Raw genomic sequence first — 15,459 nt, 5'->3', positions numbered from 1 at the left:
GGTGATCGTCGGCGTCGTGCCGGGACAAGAATACCACAACAGCGACCAAGTCAGTGGTTATAGGCAATGCGTTGGCCAGCGCGGGATACATCGCCGGGCGACGTCAGAGGGTTATTGGAGGCCCGGAGAGGGGTGAGTGGGAAGCAAGTGTGCACCGTAATCCAGTACCACAAACACGACAGACAGGTGGAAGGGAGGGGTGGAGGAGGATGAGTTAGCTTGCAGGAGGAGTGAGGAGATCCGCCGTCCACCTGCCGCGCAATGGATTTCGCTGGCGGACGTACGATCCTATAGGGCCGCTTCAGCATCTGGATGTCTTTTACCCACCAACGTGCACATGGTGCACACTGCACTGGCTCGCAGCAGTAATCTCGGCACACTGCGCGGGAGATCTTGAGCAGGTCATCGTACCATAGGCTGTGCCGTCGTAGTAAGGAGGAGCGAAGTTATCTACGCCCAGGACGCAGATGGTATACACTACTGAACCCTGCCAGATGAGTGCACATGGAAAGCAGTAAGGCCCCCGCAGCAGCAGTCCTGCCAAGTTCACCGACGGACATTCTGAGTGATGGCTCAAAGCCAACTCTTGGTCGTTGGAGGTGAGAAAGCACAAGACTACCAAAAGGCAAGCGTGCGATAGTGACGTCCAAAGAACGGAGGGAGATGCCTGTCCTTGCGGTACACGGGGCCACAATTTCTCCTTGTTGTTGTGAGGGAGGTGGGGGGAGGCTGTGAATGGGATGGCAGAAACAACCTAGAAACAGACTCGAGTGACGCGCCCTTTTGTCAACAAACAAAGATGAGCCGCCTCTGGACATTGTCGACAGCCGGACAAGGTTACTAATAGTCAACCGTGCATGCTAATTGTATTTGATCCCGCGTTCAAATCACATTAGACCCTGTGACGTCACTGACATCTGAACCGGGATCGCCGAGAAACTGGGGCGTCCTCTGTTCACATTTCGCAGCCTTTCCTGTATACGACGAGGGTTGGTCGACGTATCTCACGCACATGTCGCCATCTTTCCAGCGTTCACAGCCTCGAGACGACTTTTGGGGGCGAAACACCAGACAAAGAACTACAAGTGGTCTTAAGCCGGACCCAACCGCCTGAGGAATGACGACAGTGTGGGTACTTTGTTACCGACTTGGGTAGCGATGTAGACGGTCGACGTCATGCTCCCAGTGATTCATTGCTGCCTTCCGAAGCGTCAGTCCGCCGGTCCATGGCTGCCTTCCGAGCCGACGGGCACCGACGGGTCAGTCTCAACGTCTCATGACCGGAGGCCATGTGCAGGCCGCGCCAGCGATACGGCTTGGGTCGACGCGACCATCTGTTTAAAGACATCGACGTGTGCTGTGCAGCTCGCCCTCACAGTCGACAAGACACACTGACCCGTCATGAGACTCGACATCCTAGTACTGCCTCTGCTCGCCTCTGTCTCGGTCGCACGCCCGCTGCTCAGCCTTGGGGCCTTGACCGAATGGGCGTTCAACTCTGCCCAGTCACTCTCGAGTGATGTCGACGACCGCTCGGAGCAGACAATCTGGGAGCAGCTCCAGGCCGACGAGCACTACACGCGCCTCGTCAAGCTTCTCAAGGTGAGCTGAAGAATGAATGTAACGGCATCCGTCGCCTACTGACGTCGAACAGTTCGAGGGAAGCATCCTCAAGGACTTGGACAAGACGCAAGACAACAATCTTTATGAGATCACGTTCTTTGCGCCGACCAACGAAGCTCTGCACCCCCCGCACCGTGGTGGCCGCCACCTCCAAGACGATGAACACACACTCGCGACCTTGTCCGACGTGCTGGAGACGAGCGAGCCGTGGCTGCTCGACGACAAGGGAGACGATGACGATGACGAGAAGAAGCGTCGTCGCAAGATCTTCAAGATGATTGTGCGCGCCGTGTTGGAGTACCACATCCTCCCATTCAGCTTCTCTGGCGGCGAGCTTGTCCACAACAAGACGTACGAGACAGCCCTCAAAATCCACAGCGCCATCGACGGCCTCCCGCAGCGTTTGCGCGTTGAGGGTACCTTGCTCCCACCGGGCATCTTGATCAACTGGTACGCTCGCATCGTGGCTTCGTCCGAGGCCAAGAACGGTCACCTGCATGCCATCAACCACCCGCTCCTCCCACCCGCATCCATCTTTGACGAAGTCTTCTTCACCACTCGCTGGGCGTCGACGACAGCTTCGGCTGTGCAGCGTGTCCACGGCAACCGGTTCATTGACTATTCGTGGCACCACAGCAACGAGTCTGGCAAGTCTGGCTTCCACGGTGCTCCCATCGCTACCTTTTACACTCCGAGCAACGAGGCCTGGGAGCGGCTGCCCCGCGACCTGCACTTCTTCCTGTTCACTCGCTTCGGCTACCGTGCGCTCAGGAAGGTTCTGGCGTACCACTATGTGCCGCACACGCTCGTCCTGTCCGAGCTCGTGCACCACAAGGACCACGACAAGAAGAAGGAATGGGTCGAGGACCACCTCGACGCGTTTGCCGATGACGAGTTCCACCACGAGTTTGAGGTTCATTCCGGTCTCGGACCCAAGGCTCCGCTCAGTGTTGTTGTTGACAAGAAGAAGATCCACCCAATTCCTGGTCAGTATGCTCATGAACCCCCCACACCTCCACCGGGATGAGCGTCGTTGGTCACGTTACCGTGTGTGAACAAGGGATACGTTGCTGACACCAAGTAGACGGCTACCACACGTCGATGACGGTCAATGGCGTCAGCGTCAAGGGCCTTGACATCAACGCTCGCAACGGCGCGTGGCACATTATCGACCGGGTCCTCTGTCCGCCTCACCACCACGGCGACGGCGGCGACAAGCTCATGGACTCTGAGGACCCCTGGGCCGATTGGCAGAGGTATGTACCGGCAGCGGCGGATCATATATCCCACCATTGCCCGTCCGCACAATAGAGTGTACTGAGGGGCAGGAACCAACCAATTTGCTTCCTGTGGCCTCTGGGAATGGGAAAAGGGACAGGGGTGTGGGGGTGGACGGACGGGCGATCAGGTACCCTTCCAAGCGCTCCAAGCCCAACCACTCTCCCACCCCTTGCTGTTTTCGTCAACGTCTTGCTTACAGGAACACAGCTGGCTCCCGGCCTGGGCTGACGAGGAGCTCGACTACCAGTTCTGAGAAGACCAAAGTAGTTTACACAAAACAAAAAGTAAAAACTCTGGGTACTGCGGCTCGGAGACAAAACCCAAAGACAACGGCAGTTGAGAAGCAACGTGTCCTGCGCGGAAAACGAAAAAGTCAAACCAAAGATCGTCTTGGCAAGCGCGGGAGGAGTTCGTGGGACGAGGTGAGAGAGAGCTCCGCGACCACCAGTCCCCGCGGGGTCTTTTTTTCCTCGTCGTGGCCCCTCATGAGCCACCCACCTGCTGAGAACGGAAGGAAAAAGTAAAAAACAAAGTCCAGACATGTAAAGGTCAGGAGTGTAAGACAGAAGGTACCGGCCGAGCGATATGCACCCATGCAATGCAATGTGGGCAAACCAAAGCACCAAAGTGATGCCGCTTCTGAAGTGGGCAGGATGTTCGGACAAAGCCGAAGGCCAATCCCCCCGTCCCCCCTCCTCAACCATGACCACCACGGCGGGCCGTGTGCTGAATCCCGAGCTGAATACCGAAGCAATGGACAGCTTGAATTGAGTCGAGCCGGGCCAAGGAGTTGTGCCAACCGCGGCTGAAAGTCAGTTGAAAGCCCCCGCGGGGGTGGTGGGGGGGCGTAACGGTGATGATGTGATCCAACAGTGACTGGGTGCGGAAGGCACTTCGCAAGGTCCGACCTTACCTCATCTCGATGTACGATTTGTGTTGCGGGGGTTCAAAAGAGCAAGAACCGGCTAGACACGCTAGCCGTCAGCGCCCTTGTCGTTGAGGAATGCAGGCCGCACGCTTTCGGTACCAGACTGAGCCCCGAAATGCTTGCCGCCAGCAGTAGTCTACGGAGCCTGCACGGAGTACTATTTTGGTTCCAAAAGACCGCGTATGCAACAGGGACAATAAATGGGTGAGAGTGGCATCGCGTGGTGCACCACTTAGCTCGCCATACACAGGTGCGTCGACTGCACTGCGAACGGGGGCGGCGTCGTCGTTCACAAAGTGTGGCTGCACATACGAAATAACGAAATCCCTTCGGACGGCCATGTAGCCACGGGCCACGGGAAAGACACGTTTCTGCACACCTCAAAAGATCAAAAAGGCTTAGCACGCCTACCCCTTCACAGGGTGGTCCCGGCCGCTTTGCCTTTGTTATTGCGAGACAACGGATCTTGTTCGAAGCCCACCGGTTCCATGGATCGAGGGTACCCTGCAGTACTTGGAGATCGTGAGATGAAGCTGACAAGAGAGAGAGAGAAAGGGTGTGAGGGTGTGGAGGAAGGCAAAGGCCATCCATTCCAGCCGCGGCTGGGTCACCAGGCCATTTTATTGGAACCACCAAAACGTCTGTTCCAGCAATTGAAAGGGGGGTTGGAGAGGGGGGTTAAGAGACGCCTGGCGCTGTCGTTGTCGTAGTTACAGTTGCCCGGGCGATCAGGCGATCACGTATTGCCAAACGAACAATGGCAAAAGCGCTTCCGAATTTGAGTCAGAAGTGTCCATCCAGATGTCGGCGGAGATGCGACGCGAGGAACTAGATCTCGCTTGCTGCGCAGGCCCCATGTGGCACGGCCAGAGTTCAGTTCCGTTCCAACCGACCCACAGCCGGCCACTCAATGGTATCAGCCTCATCGCTGGCGGAGCGATGGACAGGTGTGGCTGGGAGGGGGGTTCATTGCGTTTGGAGTCATAGCGTTCGGAGTCGTCAAGTGATCGCGTGCAACAAGATTGAGGGGTTTGCGAGTGTGGGAGAGGCCCTTTGCAATGGGATCTGTTCGACGAAACGACAACGACATGTGGCAACCGATCCACTAGATCAAGAGATCCGGAATGCAACAGGATCCCCTTGCAACGTGGCTTTCAGCTGAAGTTGTGCCATCTGCGTCCGCTGGGAATTCCGTCGTGGGGTGCAAACGCGGACTTTATTATGGGGTTGTCACGACATTAGCACAGTCGTCTCGGTCATTTGACTAGGCAACCATGTGCCGAATTTCCGCCGCTAATTGAAGCCGCCACAATCGTAAGTAAGAAGTGAGTGTTTAAATGTGACTTGACTACTGCCGAGCGGTGTGGCTCGCTGCGAGAGTCTTTTGAGGCAAATTTACTCGACGACCTCCTACAATGTAAACTAAACTGGTGGGGGCGTGCTAGACCTGCACCAAGCGTCACCGTGACTCACCACGGACACGGACATGAGCGAAAGAAAGCGGAACGCGGACGAGTGGGGGTGGGGTATCGAGGACGACGCGTCTCGCCGATGACCACTTTCCGCAGCCGGATTACAGGACCCAAGCGGATATGCAAAATGCGTTGAGAGGGGGGAAAGACTCGGCAACGCAATGACGATCGGAGTCGGTCACTGCACGAAATGCACAATGTGACAGAGCGTAGCGTCGGAACGGGAGGGGGTGAATGGGCCAAACTCCAGGAGCCGACGGGGACGGCAAGACAGCGTACAGTAGCGCAAACGCTGCCTCGAGTGCAGATGGGCTGCCCACCTGCATGCAACCTGCCCACTTTTCATTTCTCAGAGTCTAACACTAACAGAATCTGGGGTAGGTTTCCTTCTATAGCCAGGACACGTTTTTTCTCTTTTCTTTTTAGGACACGGAACAGGTTGGAGAGTCTCCAGCGATGCAAATGCAGACGCGTCCCTTTAACTTCCCTGGGATTGCTTACCATATTGGCTTACTGTGATCACGGCAGGGGGCGCCAAAAAGTCACCGCAAGACAGAAGAAACAAGCACACACCGAATGGGCGGAAAAGGAGCGCTCGAAGGGGAAGAGGGTGCGGGGGTTGGGGGCCTGCGCTGCGCTCCGCGGGGGTTGGGAAGGCTGAGGTCAGCTGACACGCACATATGACCAGCCTGAACGTTTCTCTCCGTATCCTGGAAAAGACGTGCTTGCTCTCTCTCGGTACTGTGCGTTGCTGCGTGTTTCCGCCCGAGAGAGAGAGTGGCCGCCCTGACAGCGAGGCATGCGTTGTTGCTGCGGATATCGCTGGGGCAAAGAGGAGGGGGCAGGGGGCAGGGAGAGCGGGGGAGCGGGGGCTGTCGTCATGAATGGCATAGGCCGCGGAGTACGGCGGGACGCCGTTTGGGCCATGATGGCGCCATACGGGCGTCTCTTGGCTTTGATTTGAGCCGCGGAGGCATGTGTGAGGTGGTGGGGGTGTGCGGGGCCAGAGATCGCACAGAGATCAAACGATTGAGATGTGTGGGGGCAACAAGAAGAAGAACTGGGCTGAACGTTACGCCGTCTGCCCCGCGCTCCTTGTTTTTGCCACCTGTTGGGTGGGTCGCGCGGGGGAGAGGAGGGTAGGACGACGGACGACGGACGGGCTTGGCTCCTGTCACAGGCGTCGTAGACTCGACCCTCGGCCTCGTACAATGCGCGTGATGCATGTCAGACAGCCGACACGCCGAGGCAGCCGTGGACCGTGTGCGCTGCGCGTAGTGCTGCTGCCAGCAGAGCCTGACTCTCCGTCGGGAGAGGGATTGTAAGAAAGAGCACGAGAAAACAGCCTAATGGACCGTCGCCTCTCCTGTATCCCTCATCCAACCCGCAACCCCCGCCCCCCACAGCCTAGCCGTTTATCGTTCTCGACGTTGTCCATCCAGCCCTCCCCACCCATACACATCTTCCTTTCACCTCATCTCATCGCACTCGCCCAACATGATAGCCCAGTAGCTAGTCGCCATTCTCGCATTTGTCCATTGCCCACATCCTCCTCCAACCCCACACACATTTCTCCACACCGCGCACATCGCCTCCCCCAAACAACACTTTGGCTGTCCATTCATTGTCATCGCCTCCCCCCCCCCCCCCCCCCCCGGGTCTCAACCACTGCTACCCCGCTCTAGCCCTCACCGCCCCCTCCCCAGCCACACACGCATACCTGGTAGCATTACGCGCCCAGCCCAGTCCCCAGCCCCGTCGCGACTGGTTGTGTGAAGCTGTATTCTGTCGCCCCGTCTTTTTCAACCGAGTGTAGCAAACTCGCCAAGGAACCCGGTAGTCGGACCGCCTAAAGGAATCAAGGACTGCGTCCACTTCTTCCCTATCCCCCCGCTGCTGTCGCCGCCGCGTCCTACACACCTGCCCACCCATCCCATCCCTGCGACTGCATCTCATTTGACCTCGACGTTGGTCTGTGCATCGTATACGATCGTGTTCCTCGTGCATTGAACCGAGTACAACCCCGGTCACGCCACCTGTTTGTGTGAGTCTCCTGCGCCCACAGTGTGCCATTCAACCACTCTTTCATTACAACTCGTGCTGACTGTGCCCCCCCCCTCCGTTCCCTCTTTGCACCCTCTTCCTCTCTTCCACACACACACACATACACACACACCCTCATCTACACCGTCCCACACTACCACTTGGCCACTTGCCTGCCCTTGCACGTCTGCTCGCTTCGCCAACGGCCATCTACGTCACACCAAAAAACGTCTCCTTGTGGACGCGCGCTCTCTCCTTATTTGCACCCGTGGTGTGCCCTCCGCCCGCCTGCCCCCCGGCGGTGACCGTCATCGCACACATTCCCCTTTTGCACCCCCGCCGCCGCCGCCGCCGCCCCTGAACACACCTCACCCAATTCCGCCTAATAATTCACTAACTGTCCCAACAACCCGCGGCCTTTGCACCGCATGCTTTTCTGGCATCGTTCTGCATCGAGGGGCCCGTTTCCTTTTTTCTTTTTCTTTTTTTTGCTGCTTGACCATTGTCCATCGCATCTCTCGATACCCCCCTCTCTCCCAACCTCTCGCCCTTGCTGCCAACCGCCGCCACCCGCAGGCGTGTCGTGCTGCGTTGATACGGTATCGTCTCCGTGTCTCGTCCCTCGTCTCCCACGCCAGCAGCAGCAGCAGCAGCAGCGACGTGCTTCTTTATTGCCCGCGTCTTCTCCGGCCCCCGGTCCGTGTAAATCTCTCTCGTACCCGCGCGCGCCCATCGTCCAAGCCAGAGGCGTTTTGAGGCACTCTGTTGGTGAGCACCTCATCCTTCCTTGTCCTTTTGCCTGCTGTGTCTCCCCGCCCCCACATCTTTGTATTCCCGACGGGCTATACCCCGGACGCCCCGCACATACCACGCCACCACCCTCACTCCTCGCTCGTCGCCCGATGTGGGCGGCGGCGAGAACAGGTGTTGCGCTTGGGACGCCTGTGCCATGCAGTCGCCAAGGGATGCAAGGGAGGGAAAGGGAGCCCCCACCACCTCCCCCATCTACCCCCCGCGTCCACCAACGCCTCTCGAGTGAGGAGGCCCATCCACCACCCCTTGTCTTATCCATCGACAAAGGGCCATATGCCCACCCACTCCCACCCATCCATCCATCTCCCACCCCCCCCCAATCCTTCCCACCCACACACATCCCACACACAGAGACTGCCAAAAAAACGCAGCTCGTCGATTTCGATCGCTGACCTCACTCCCCCTCCTCCCCTCGTTGCCCATCACAACCATTGTTTCACGCACGTATCCCGAAAACCCTTACTTCTCTTTGCCCGACGCTGGTCCCCGCACGGTTTCACTCCCTCCCTCTTGTCCACCCTTTCCGCCCATTACCACTTGCTCCACTACTCTCGTCCCACCCAGCAGATCCAGATCGCCGCGTCAAAAGAATAAAGGACCGCGGACAGCGCTTGCCGCTTCTTGCCAGTCACTCCTCGTCATCCTTGAAAGCTTTGTGCAACATTCGCCCCAAACTCCCCATCCTCCCTCGTTCACTCATCCCACGATGGACATGGATATGGACCTGGGATGGTGCTTGACGTGCTCGAAGCGAACAGTGAGTACTTGCCCGGCGTCACTGTTACTAACATACCGCAGAGTGACCAGCGTAGCCATTACTGCTCGGAGGCGTGCCGCACGCGCGATGTGCAGCCATCGTCGCCCTCTCGACAGGCTGCTCTTATCACCTCGCCCCTACCACCAAAGTTCGTCCCTTTGCCGTCCACTACTCCTGGTGGGCAGCGCGTCGACCGCCGTGGTTCGCTCCAGTCGACGAGCTACCAGATGCGCATCGATGCCGCACTCAGGCAGCCAGCGACTCCCGAGTCCCACCCCCGGGATCGTCGCGCATTCTCGTTTCCAGCGTCCGAGGCATCGGTTGATGGCGAGCGCCCGGCCCTCCCCTTCGCCCGCAAGGCAAAGGCCGTCAACTCGTCGACACCGCGCTCGCTCAAGCGGCCCGGCTACCTCTCCCCAGAGATCACCAAGCTGTCCTTGTCGACTGGTGCCAACACACCCAATACCCCACTCGACTCGGCTTTTTACTCGACCTCTGATAGCGAAAAGGATGAGCCCGCTCCCAAGCGCAGCCATGTGACCGCCACTTCACCTCACCTCCCCCGGCGCCCACTCCCCATGACCACCATGGACCACGCTGCAATGTCACAAGCCACGTCGTTGTCGTCGCAGCTTCACTCCACTCGTCCGTCACTCGAGGCCCGCCCAGCGACGTCGCCTGTGACCCGCATGGGATCGTCGTCGTCGCGCAGCAGGGAAGACATTATCTCGTGGGCCCGTGGTGTTGACTCGCGCTCCGACAACATGCCCCGTGGTCGCCGCGGCCGCCGACCGGACGCGCTTGACAACCTTCCGCCTCCCAGCACCGAGTCGATGGATGAACACACTAGCACCACACCCCAGAGCGGAGCATTCGGTGCCCTGACCATGACCAGCGTTGTGAATGCCCTTCGCAACGTCTCATTCAGTCCCAGCGGCGCCAACGCGTATGGCTCTCGGGAACAACCATCTGCTCTTGGTCTCCAGACTGTCCCCGCCCCCGCAGCTGTTTCCCGCGTCGAGATTGTGGTTGGCACCCGGACGACCGAGGACATGGCTCCCTTCTTCGCGGAAGGTGACACGCCGACCCTGTCCACCATTTCCTTTTCCGAGGCCGTCGACCCTTCCACCACCGACATGGGTGAGACCATCGAGTCCACCGCTGACGACTACTCTGTCGTTTCCTCCCACGGACGTGGCTCGTTCTACCCCCGTGCCGCGCCAGCCACCACCACCACGACCCCCTCCCCCTTGGACAGGCCAAAGTCGACCCTGCCCCTGCGCCCCATTCAAACTACTGCTTCGGCAATTTGGAACTTTTCAAGCTACCTGCGTTCGCTGGCCCCATTCACCGCCCCATTCACCCTCGCCTCGCCGTCGTCGACCCCTACTCCAGAGCTCGCCAAGTCGGACTTGGCCACCCCCGACTTGGTTCGCAGCCCACTGCCAGTGACGCAGGCTACACCCATGCCCGCTGCTCGTGTCGACTCAACCGAGTTCCCCATCGACCCCGCCCAGGAACTCGTCCGCAGTGTCCCCATGGACATTGTGATCGCCATGGGCTCCAAGGCCCAGGCAATCACGGAGGAACGTGCCCGTGAGCGCGAGGTCATGGAGTTCCTCGGCCCCCGCAGCCGAAGCCGTACACGTATCGGCGCTTCGCGCTCGCCGTCTGTCGAGGCCCACCAGCCCAAGGCCAGGACCCCGCAGCCTCTTCCCCACACTCGCCAGCAGTCCTACGACGCTGACCAGAGCGAGTCTGGCCAAGACAGTGCTCGTGGTCGCGGCCGTCGGCGTGCTCGCTCGCGCGGCGGCTCACGTAGTGCTGCCGAAGAGGAGACAACTCCCGGTGTCCCAACGCCTGCCGAGGACCGTGGCCGCCGACGTGCGCGTGGCGGTGAAAGCCGTGACCGCAGCTGGAGTGCCCACCGCGGCCGATCCTCACACCGTGCAGCTGTGCGCCCATAGAGGCTACACCCCGGTTCCAACCGCCACGACCCCATACCCCCCCTCTCCCACACACACTTTTCCGTCTTCCTACACCACGAAATGTCTGTACCGCTACCCCATTTTCCCCCGACCCGACTGCATTGTAAACACCCCCCACCTCTACCCCGGATTGCCAAGAAGAAGAAGAAGCAAGAAGAAACGAAGAAGCACCATCGAATCAGCAGCAGCCCTCAGGCCGCCGCCAAAACAGAAGAAGAACCGTCACACGCTGTGCGAGGGGATGGCGCCCAAAATTGATCCACAGTCTCTGGCGTGTCGCCAATGATCCTATCACATTGCCCATCCGCATTCATATCACCTCTAGGCCGGCCAAAAGGCCAAACTTGTCCCGTACATGTATAGCATGGCAATTTGGATGTTTGTAATGAAGCCTCCCCCCCCCCCCCCCCCCCTAAAAAAAGCAGCACAGCAAAGCACAGAGCACAGCACAGGAGCAGCAGCGCACAGCCAGTAGCATCCAGTACCGAGCTCGTGATCACCTGTGGGATCTGAAGTCCGTGTCTTACTCGCCGCGTGGGTTGTTGGCGCCGCCGAGATCTGCAACGTCCGCATTGGACCCACATGATACTCTGGCGGCTGCCGCATGTATCGCACAAACTGCCGCAACAGAGATGCTCCGCGTCTGTTGAAGGCTGGTTCCTTTGCTCCGTTGCAACGCATACGCATGCCACCTCGAAACCAATCTGAGACCCGTGCGCACAGCACCTTCCTTTGGGTTGTCGAGGCTGTTGGCGTACCATATCGTTGGCGGTGGCATCAACGTGTTCTCTTCCCCGCACTCTTGCTCGATGCAGACTAAGCACGCCCGCTATCCCAGTTAGGTAGGTAGGACACGGCTGCCCAGTTGGCCAGTAGGCCAGTAGGCAGGTACCGCGGTGGCTCGCAGCTCGCAGTTGTCAGTCAGTGCTAGGAGCCCCGTGTCCTGTGGACCTGACCACACTGGGCCGCGGGGGTTGGGTCTCTCTCGCGCGCGCTCAGCGATTTTCGAATACACTCCGCCGCCATCACTCGACGCCTCTGCGTGCTTGCAGCCACAGCCAGACGTTGGCCGACCCGGGACACAGGCCGGCAAGTCGGCAGCTAGGCTGAACAACTACATAAGCGAGGGCAGGAGGTGCGTGCGGGCAACTGGCCAGCGCGCCAGCGGCCCCGAGCCCGTAAGTCAAAAAAACGGGTGACAGGTGCCAACATGCCACACACAGGTCACAGAGACGACACAAAAGGCACATTCCAAGCCACATCTGGACGCCACCCCCCAGGACCACAGGCCACAGGACCACAGGACCACAGGACCGGCGCCGTGGGCAGCAGCGTGGTGTCGTGCTAGTTGTCAAGTCCGAAGCATGGGTGACGAATCTGGCTTGGTCCGAAGCCCGAGATTCGAAACCAACGTCCAGGAGAAACTCACAGATTATCCTATCGTTAACTGTCACAGAGATGTTTACCAACCCCGAACTCCATGCCTGCCTTGCTGCGCAAGTGGGCAGCCGAGGTGATGGCCTGGTCGCTCAACGCCCCCCCCCCCCCCCCACCCCCACCCCCTCTCTCTGTGCCCATGGGGTCCCCGCCGTGCGCCATCAAGGGCTGTGTTGGCTCTGTACGTGGGCTCGGAGGCGCTGTACGTCGGCCTCGGGCATGAGGGACAATAAGGATTGTACTGCCCGACAATACATGTGCATGAGCATGAGCAAAACGGTGGTTACGTGTGCCACTGAAAGGTGGACCGGGATCCCGAGGTGCCACGCTCTCGGGTCACACACGCCCCAACGACAGGAATTTAGCCTCATTTTCCGACCTTTTTTTTTCTTTTGGTACTTCCCTTCTCGTCCAGCACCCACAGCTTATCTCCATACACAGCCAAAACACTACTCTTGTTCAATGTTCCCGGGTCTAGCGGCGCCAAGGTGCGGGGCGGGCTGAGACACGCCGTGCGCAGGCGGCTCCCAAGGACGACGGAGGTTTTGGGCTGCGGCACAGGGTCAAGAGCCCAACTGACTGGGTGCGCGGGTGGGTGAGGCTTGGCGACGACAGGTTTTTGGCCCGTGCGCACAGACACGAGTGGGCTGGCCCATGCTTCGGAGGCGCGCTGGCGCTGAATGGCCGCGAGCTTGTCGGTGCATATGGTACGAGGAAGCCATACATGTGTGTCTGCCAAACGGTCCCGTGGTCACCTCTACGCGTGACGTACGGACGGGTCCGGCATCATTGGCGTCCTTGGCGTCGTCGTCAGGTGATACATAAACATCAGTCCAGAAAGTAGCCCTACACTCCCAGAGGACGGGACGTGAACGTGCTGCCAAGCTCATGTTCTGCCATGGCTGGCATCACGCTTGGGCCTCTGGGCAGCGGTTCTGGATACCGGATCATCGAGACAGTGGCCTGCACCAGCCAGCCACAAGATTGCGTGTGCACTCCAATGCCTTGCCGAGTGGCACACCGAGCGAATGACTGATGGCGTCTTCTGATGCACCTTTGAATCCGACACCAAATGTGACGGACTTTGTGAGCTCCACACAGTCGTAGGCGGCCCTCAGTACCTGGCATCTCCTGGGTAACAAACATGGCTCCATATTCCCGATGTCCGACGTCGGTCGGCCATCGGTTCAAAAGACTGTGTGTGCATCACGGATCACGGAGTATCACTTTGAGGGGCACAAAGCAATTCAATGGATCACAAGCCCCATGGTTTGTGTTGGCTTACACAGCCTATGCGCGTAGAGGGCCACTCATTTGTGCATCGTCACTACAGATAGAGTGGCGCGCGTGGTGACTCCAGTGCACTGGAACAAAGAGCAAACTAGTGCATACAGCACAGTGCACAGCACATGGCGCTCCGGGCGCCGGCGGACGGTGGCGTGCGCCTGTGGGCTGTCAACGATAGACGGTTCAGCTAACTCTCGTCCTGAAAAGATCTCACGCTCTGTTCCTGCTTAAGAGGTTGCTTTCTAATCTTGAAGTTGTGCCGTTGTGTGTTAGTGGTGTGTCAGTATGCACATTCGGCAGCGAATGATGAAATAGGGGGATGGCATGGTTGCTACACACAGCCACAAGGAACAGGGCTCAAACGATCAAACGAGCAGAGGAATGAATGTGCTGCGTCCTTAGTGACGTGGGGCTGCTGGCGACGTCGGCGGCCGCGAACCTCGTGTGGGACTTCGTAGATGGATTAGAATTCAGCCCATGTCCTGCCGGACGGCGACCATACGGGCCATCAGACTAGTGTGGCGGCCCGGGTTGGCTACTTGCTAGCGAATTGCTAACCTGTTTGGCTCATGACGGCCAGAAGCAATGTGATAGCGAGGCACAGTGTAAGTGGCTCAAACTTGAGGCTGCTCCTGGTGTGGAGCTTGCCCAACTACACAGCAGTCCGTCGACAGTGTTGGCGCGACTGCAGTCGGACAAATCTCTGAACGACCAGAACCAAAAGGGCCTCGAACAAGAGGTACCGAAAACGATCAGCTGCACGGAAGCCTGCCACGCAATCTGACGCGTCGGCCGTTCTTTATGGCGTATGGGGGAGCAAGGTAAGTTTGGAACGCGTTACGGTCAGGCTGGGTGGAGCTGAGACATCACCATGGCGTAGTGCGTCCACCACGCCGCGCACAAGGAAGGAAAGTGTCGAAACAGCCCCAAGATAGAGTTTGGGCACCGCTGCGTCTATCTATCTACTGCTTGTCGGAATTGTCGGTCGTTCAGCGCACATGCCCCATTCACCTCCACGTGGTGCACAGACCGTCGCCGATTGCTGTTTGTGTGTAGACTGCAGCGAAGACGCACGTTGGAGCAGCATGACACAACAACCACCAAACACCAGGCCTTTTTTCAAGGTCTCAAGGGACGAATGCTTCTAGCGCTTCGCTGGGTGAGCGTCGGCGGACCTTGCCCGCAACAGCTATATGTCACCTGACCTAATAGGTGATCTGAACGCCAGCTCCGCTGGGATTCCGACAATGGTACAATGGTACACAATGGGCACACTCTGCGCGATGCTCGGAGTGACCGGCCGGTGGCCAAAGATGGACCGCTGTTCATGGCGGTGCTGTGGGTCACTTGATGCGGCTCACCTTGGCAAGATCCCAGCAGATCTCCAGCAGTGTACACCATGCCCAAGCCAATGTCACGTACATCTGAGCCAACGCTTACGTGCGTTTACTTCTGTCTGCCATCCTCAAAAGATCCAATGTATGTACCTGCTGCCAGCCCGCCAAGGCATCACGCGCATTCGATTGCGGAGCGCACCACTTGGGGGTGGCAGTGCTGCGATTCAAACACGGCGCCTGAAATGGATATGCCATGCGGGTGATGTCATACGCCCTGTTGCTGGACGAGAATTCTGCCGCGAGATTACCAGACGAAAACAACACCTGGCAATCTTGTGCTGCATACAACCAGCCGGACGACTCTAGAGCGTCCATCAGCAACGGGATGCAGATGTAAGAGGAGCCATGAGCTGTAGTCTGATGGCGAAGGAGGCGTGATGGGACGCACATGCCGGTGCGTGCGAATCGCCGGTGCAGCGAGAGAAGCACAAAG

The 15,459-nt window shown here is 58.7% G+C and overlaps 2 protein-coding genes across 2 annotated transcripts; both read left to right on the top strand.

The window, feature by feature from the left end:
* Nucleotides 1-1,401: 1,401 nt before the first annotated feature.
* On the top strand, nucleotides 1,402-3,157 carry EHS24_001866 (uncharacterized protein; the record flags this gene model as incomplete). Its single annotated transcript, XM_028617627.1, has 4 exons — nucleotides 1,402-1,602; nucleotides 1,655-2,609; nucleotides 2,708-2,879; nucleotides 3,112-3,157. The coding sequence occupies 4 exons, from the start codon at nucleotides 1,402-1,404 to the stop codon at nucleotides 3,155-3,157; spliced, it is 1,374 nt and encodes a 457-aa protein (XP_028474090.1).
* Nucleotides 3,158-8,866: 5,709 nt separating this feature from the next.
* Nucleotides 8,867-10,884, top strand: EHS24_001865 (uncharacterized protein; the record flags this gene model as incomplete). Its single annotated transcript, XM_028617626.1, has 2 exons — nucleotides 8,867-8,917; nucleotides 8,959-10,884. The coding sequence occupies 2 exons, from the start codon at nucleotides 8,867-8,869 to the stop codon at nucleotides 10,882-10,884; spliced, it is 1,977 nt and encodes a 658-aa protein (XP_028474089.1).
* Between the last annotated feature and the right edge of the window lie 4,575 nt (nucleotides 10,885-15,459).

The sequence above is a fragment of the Apiotrichum porosum genome (genome assembly GCF_003942205.1).
Source record: "Apiotrichum porosum strain DSM 27194 chromosome Unknown scaffold_11, whole genome shotgun sequence".
NCBI lineage: Eukaryota > Fungi > Basidiomycota > Tremellomycetes > Trichosporonales > Trichosporonaceae > Apiotrichum > Apiotrichum porosum.
The sequence above is the reverse complement of the archived record's forward strand: the minus strand, read 5'-3'. Positions and strand labels throughout refer to the sequence as shown.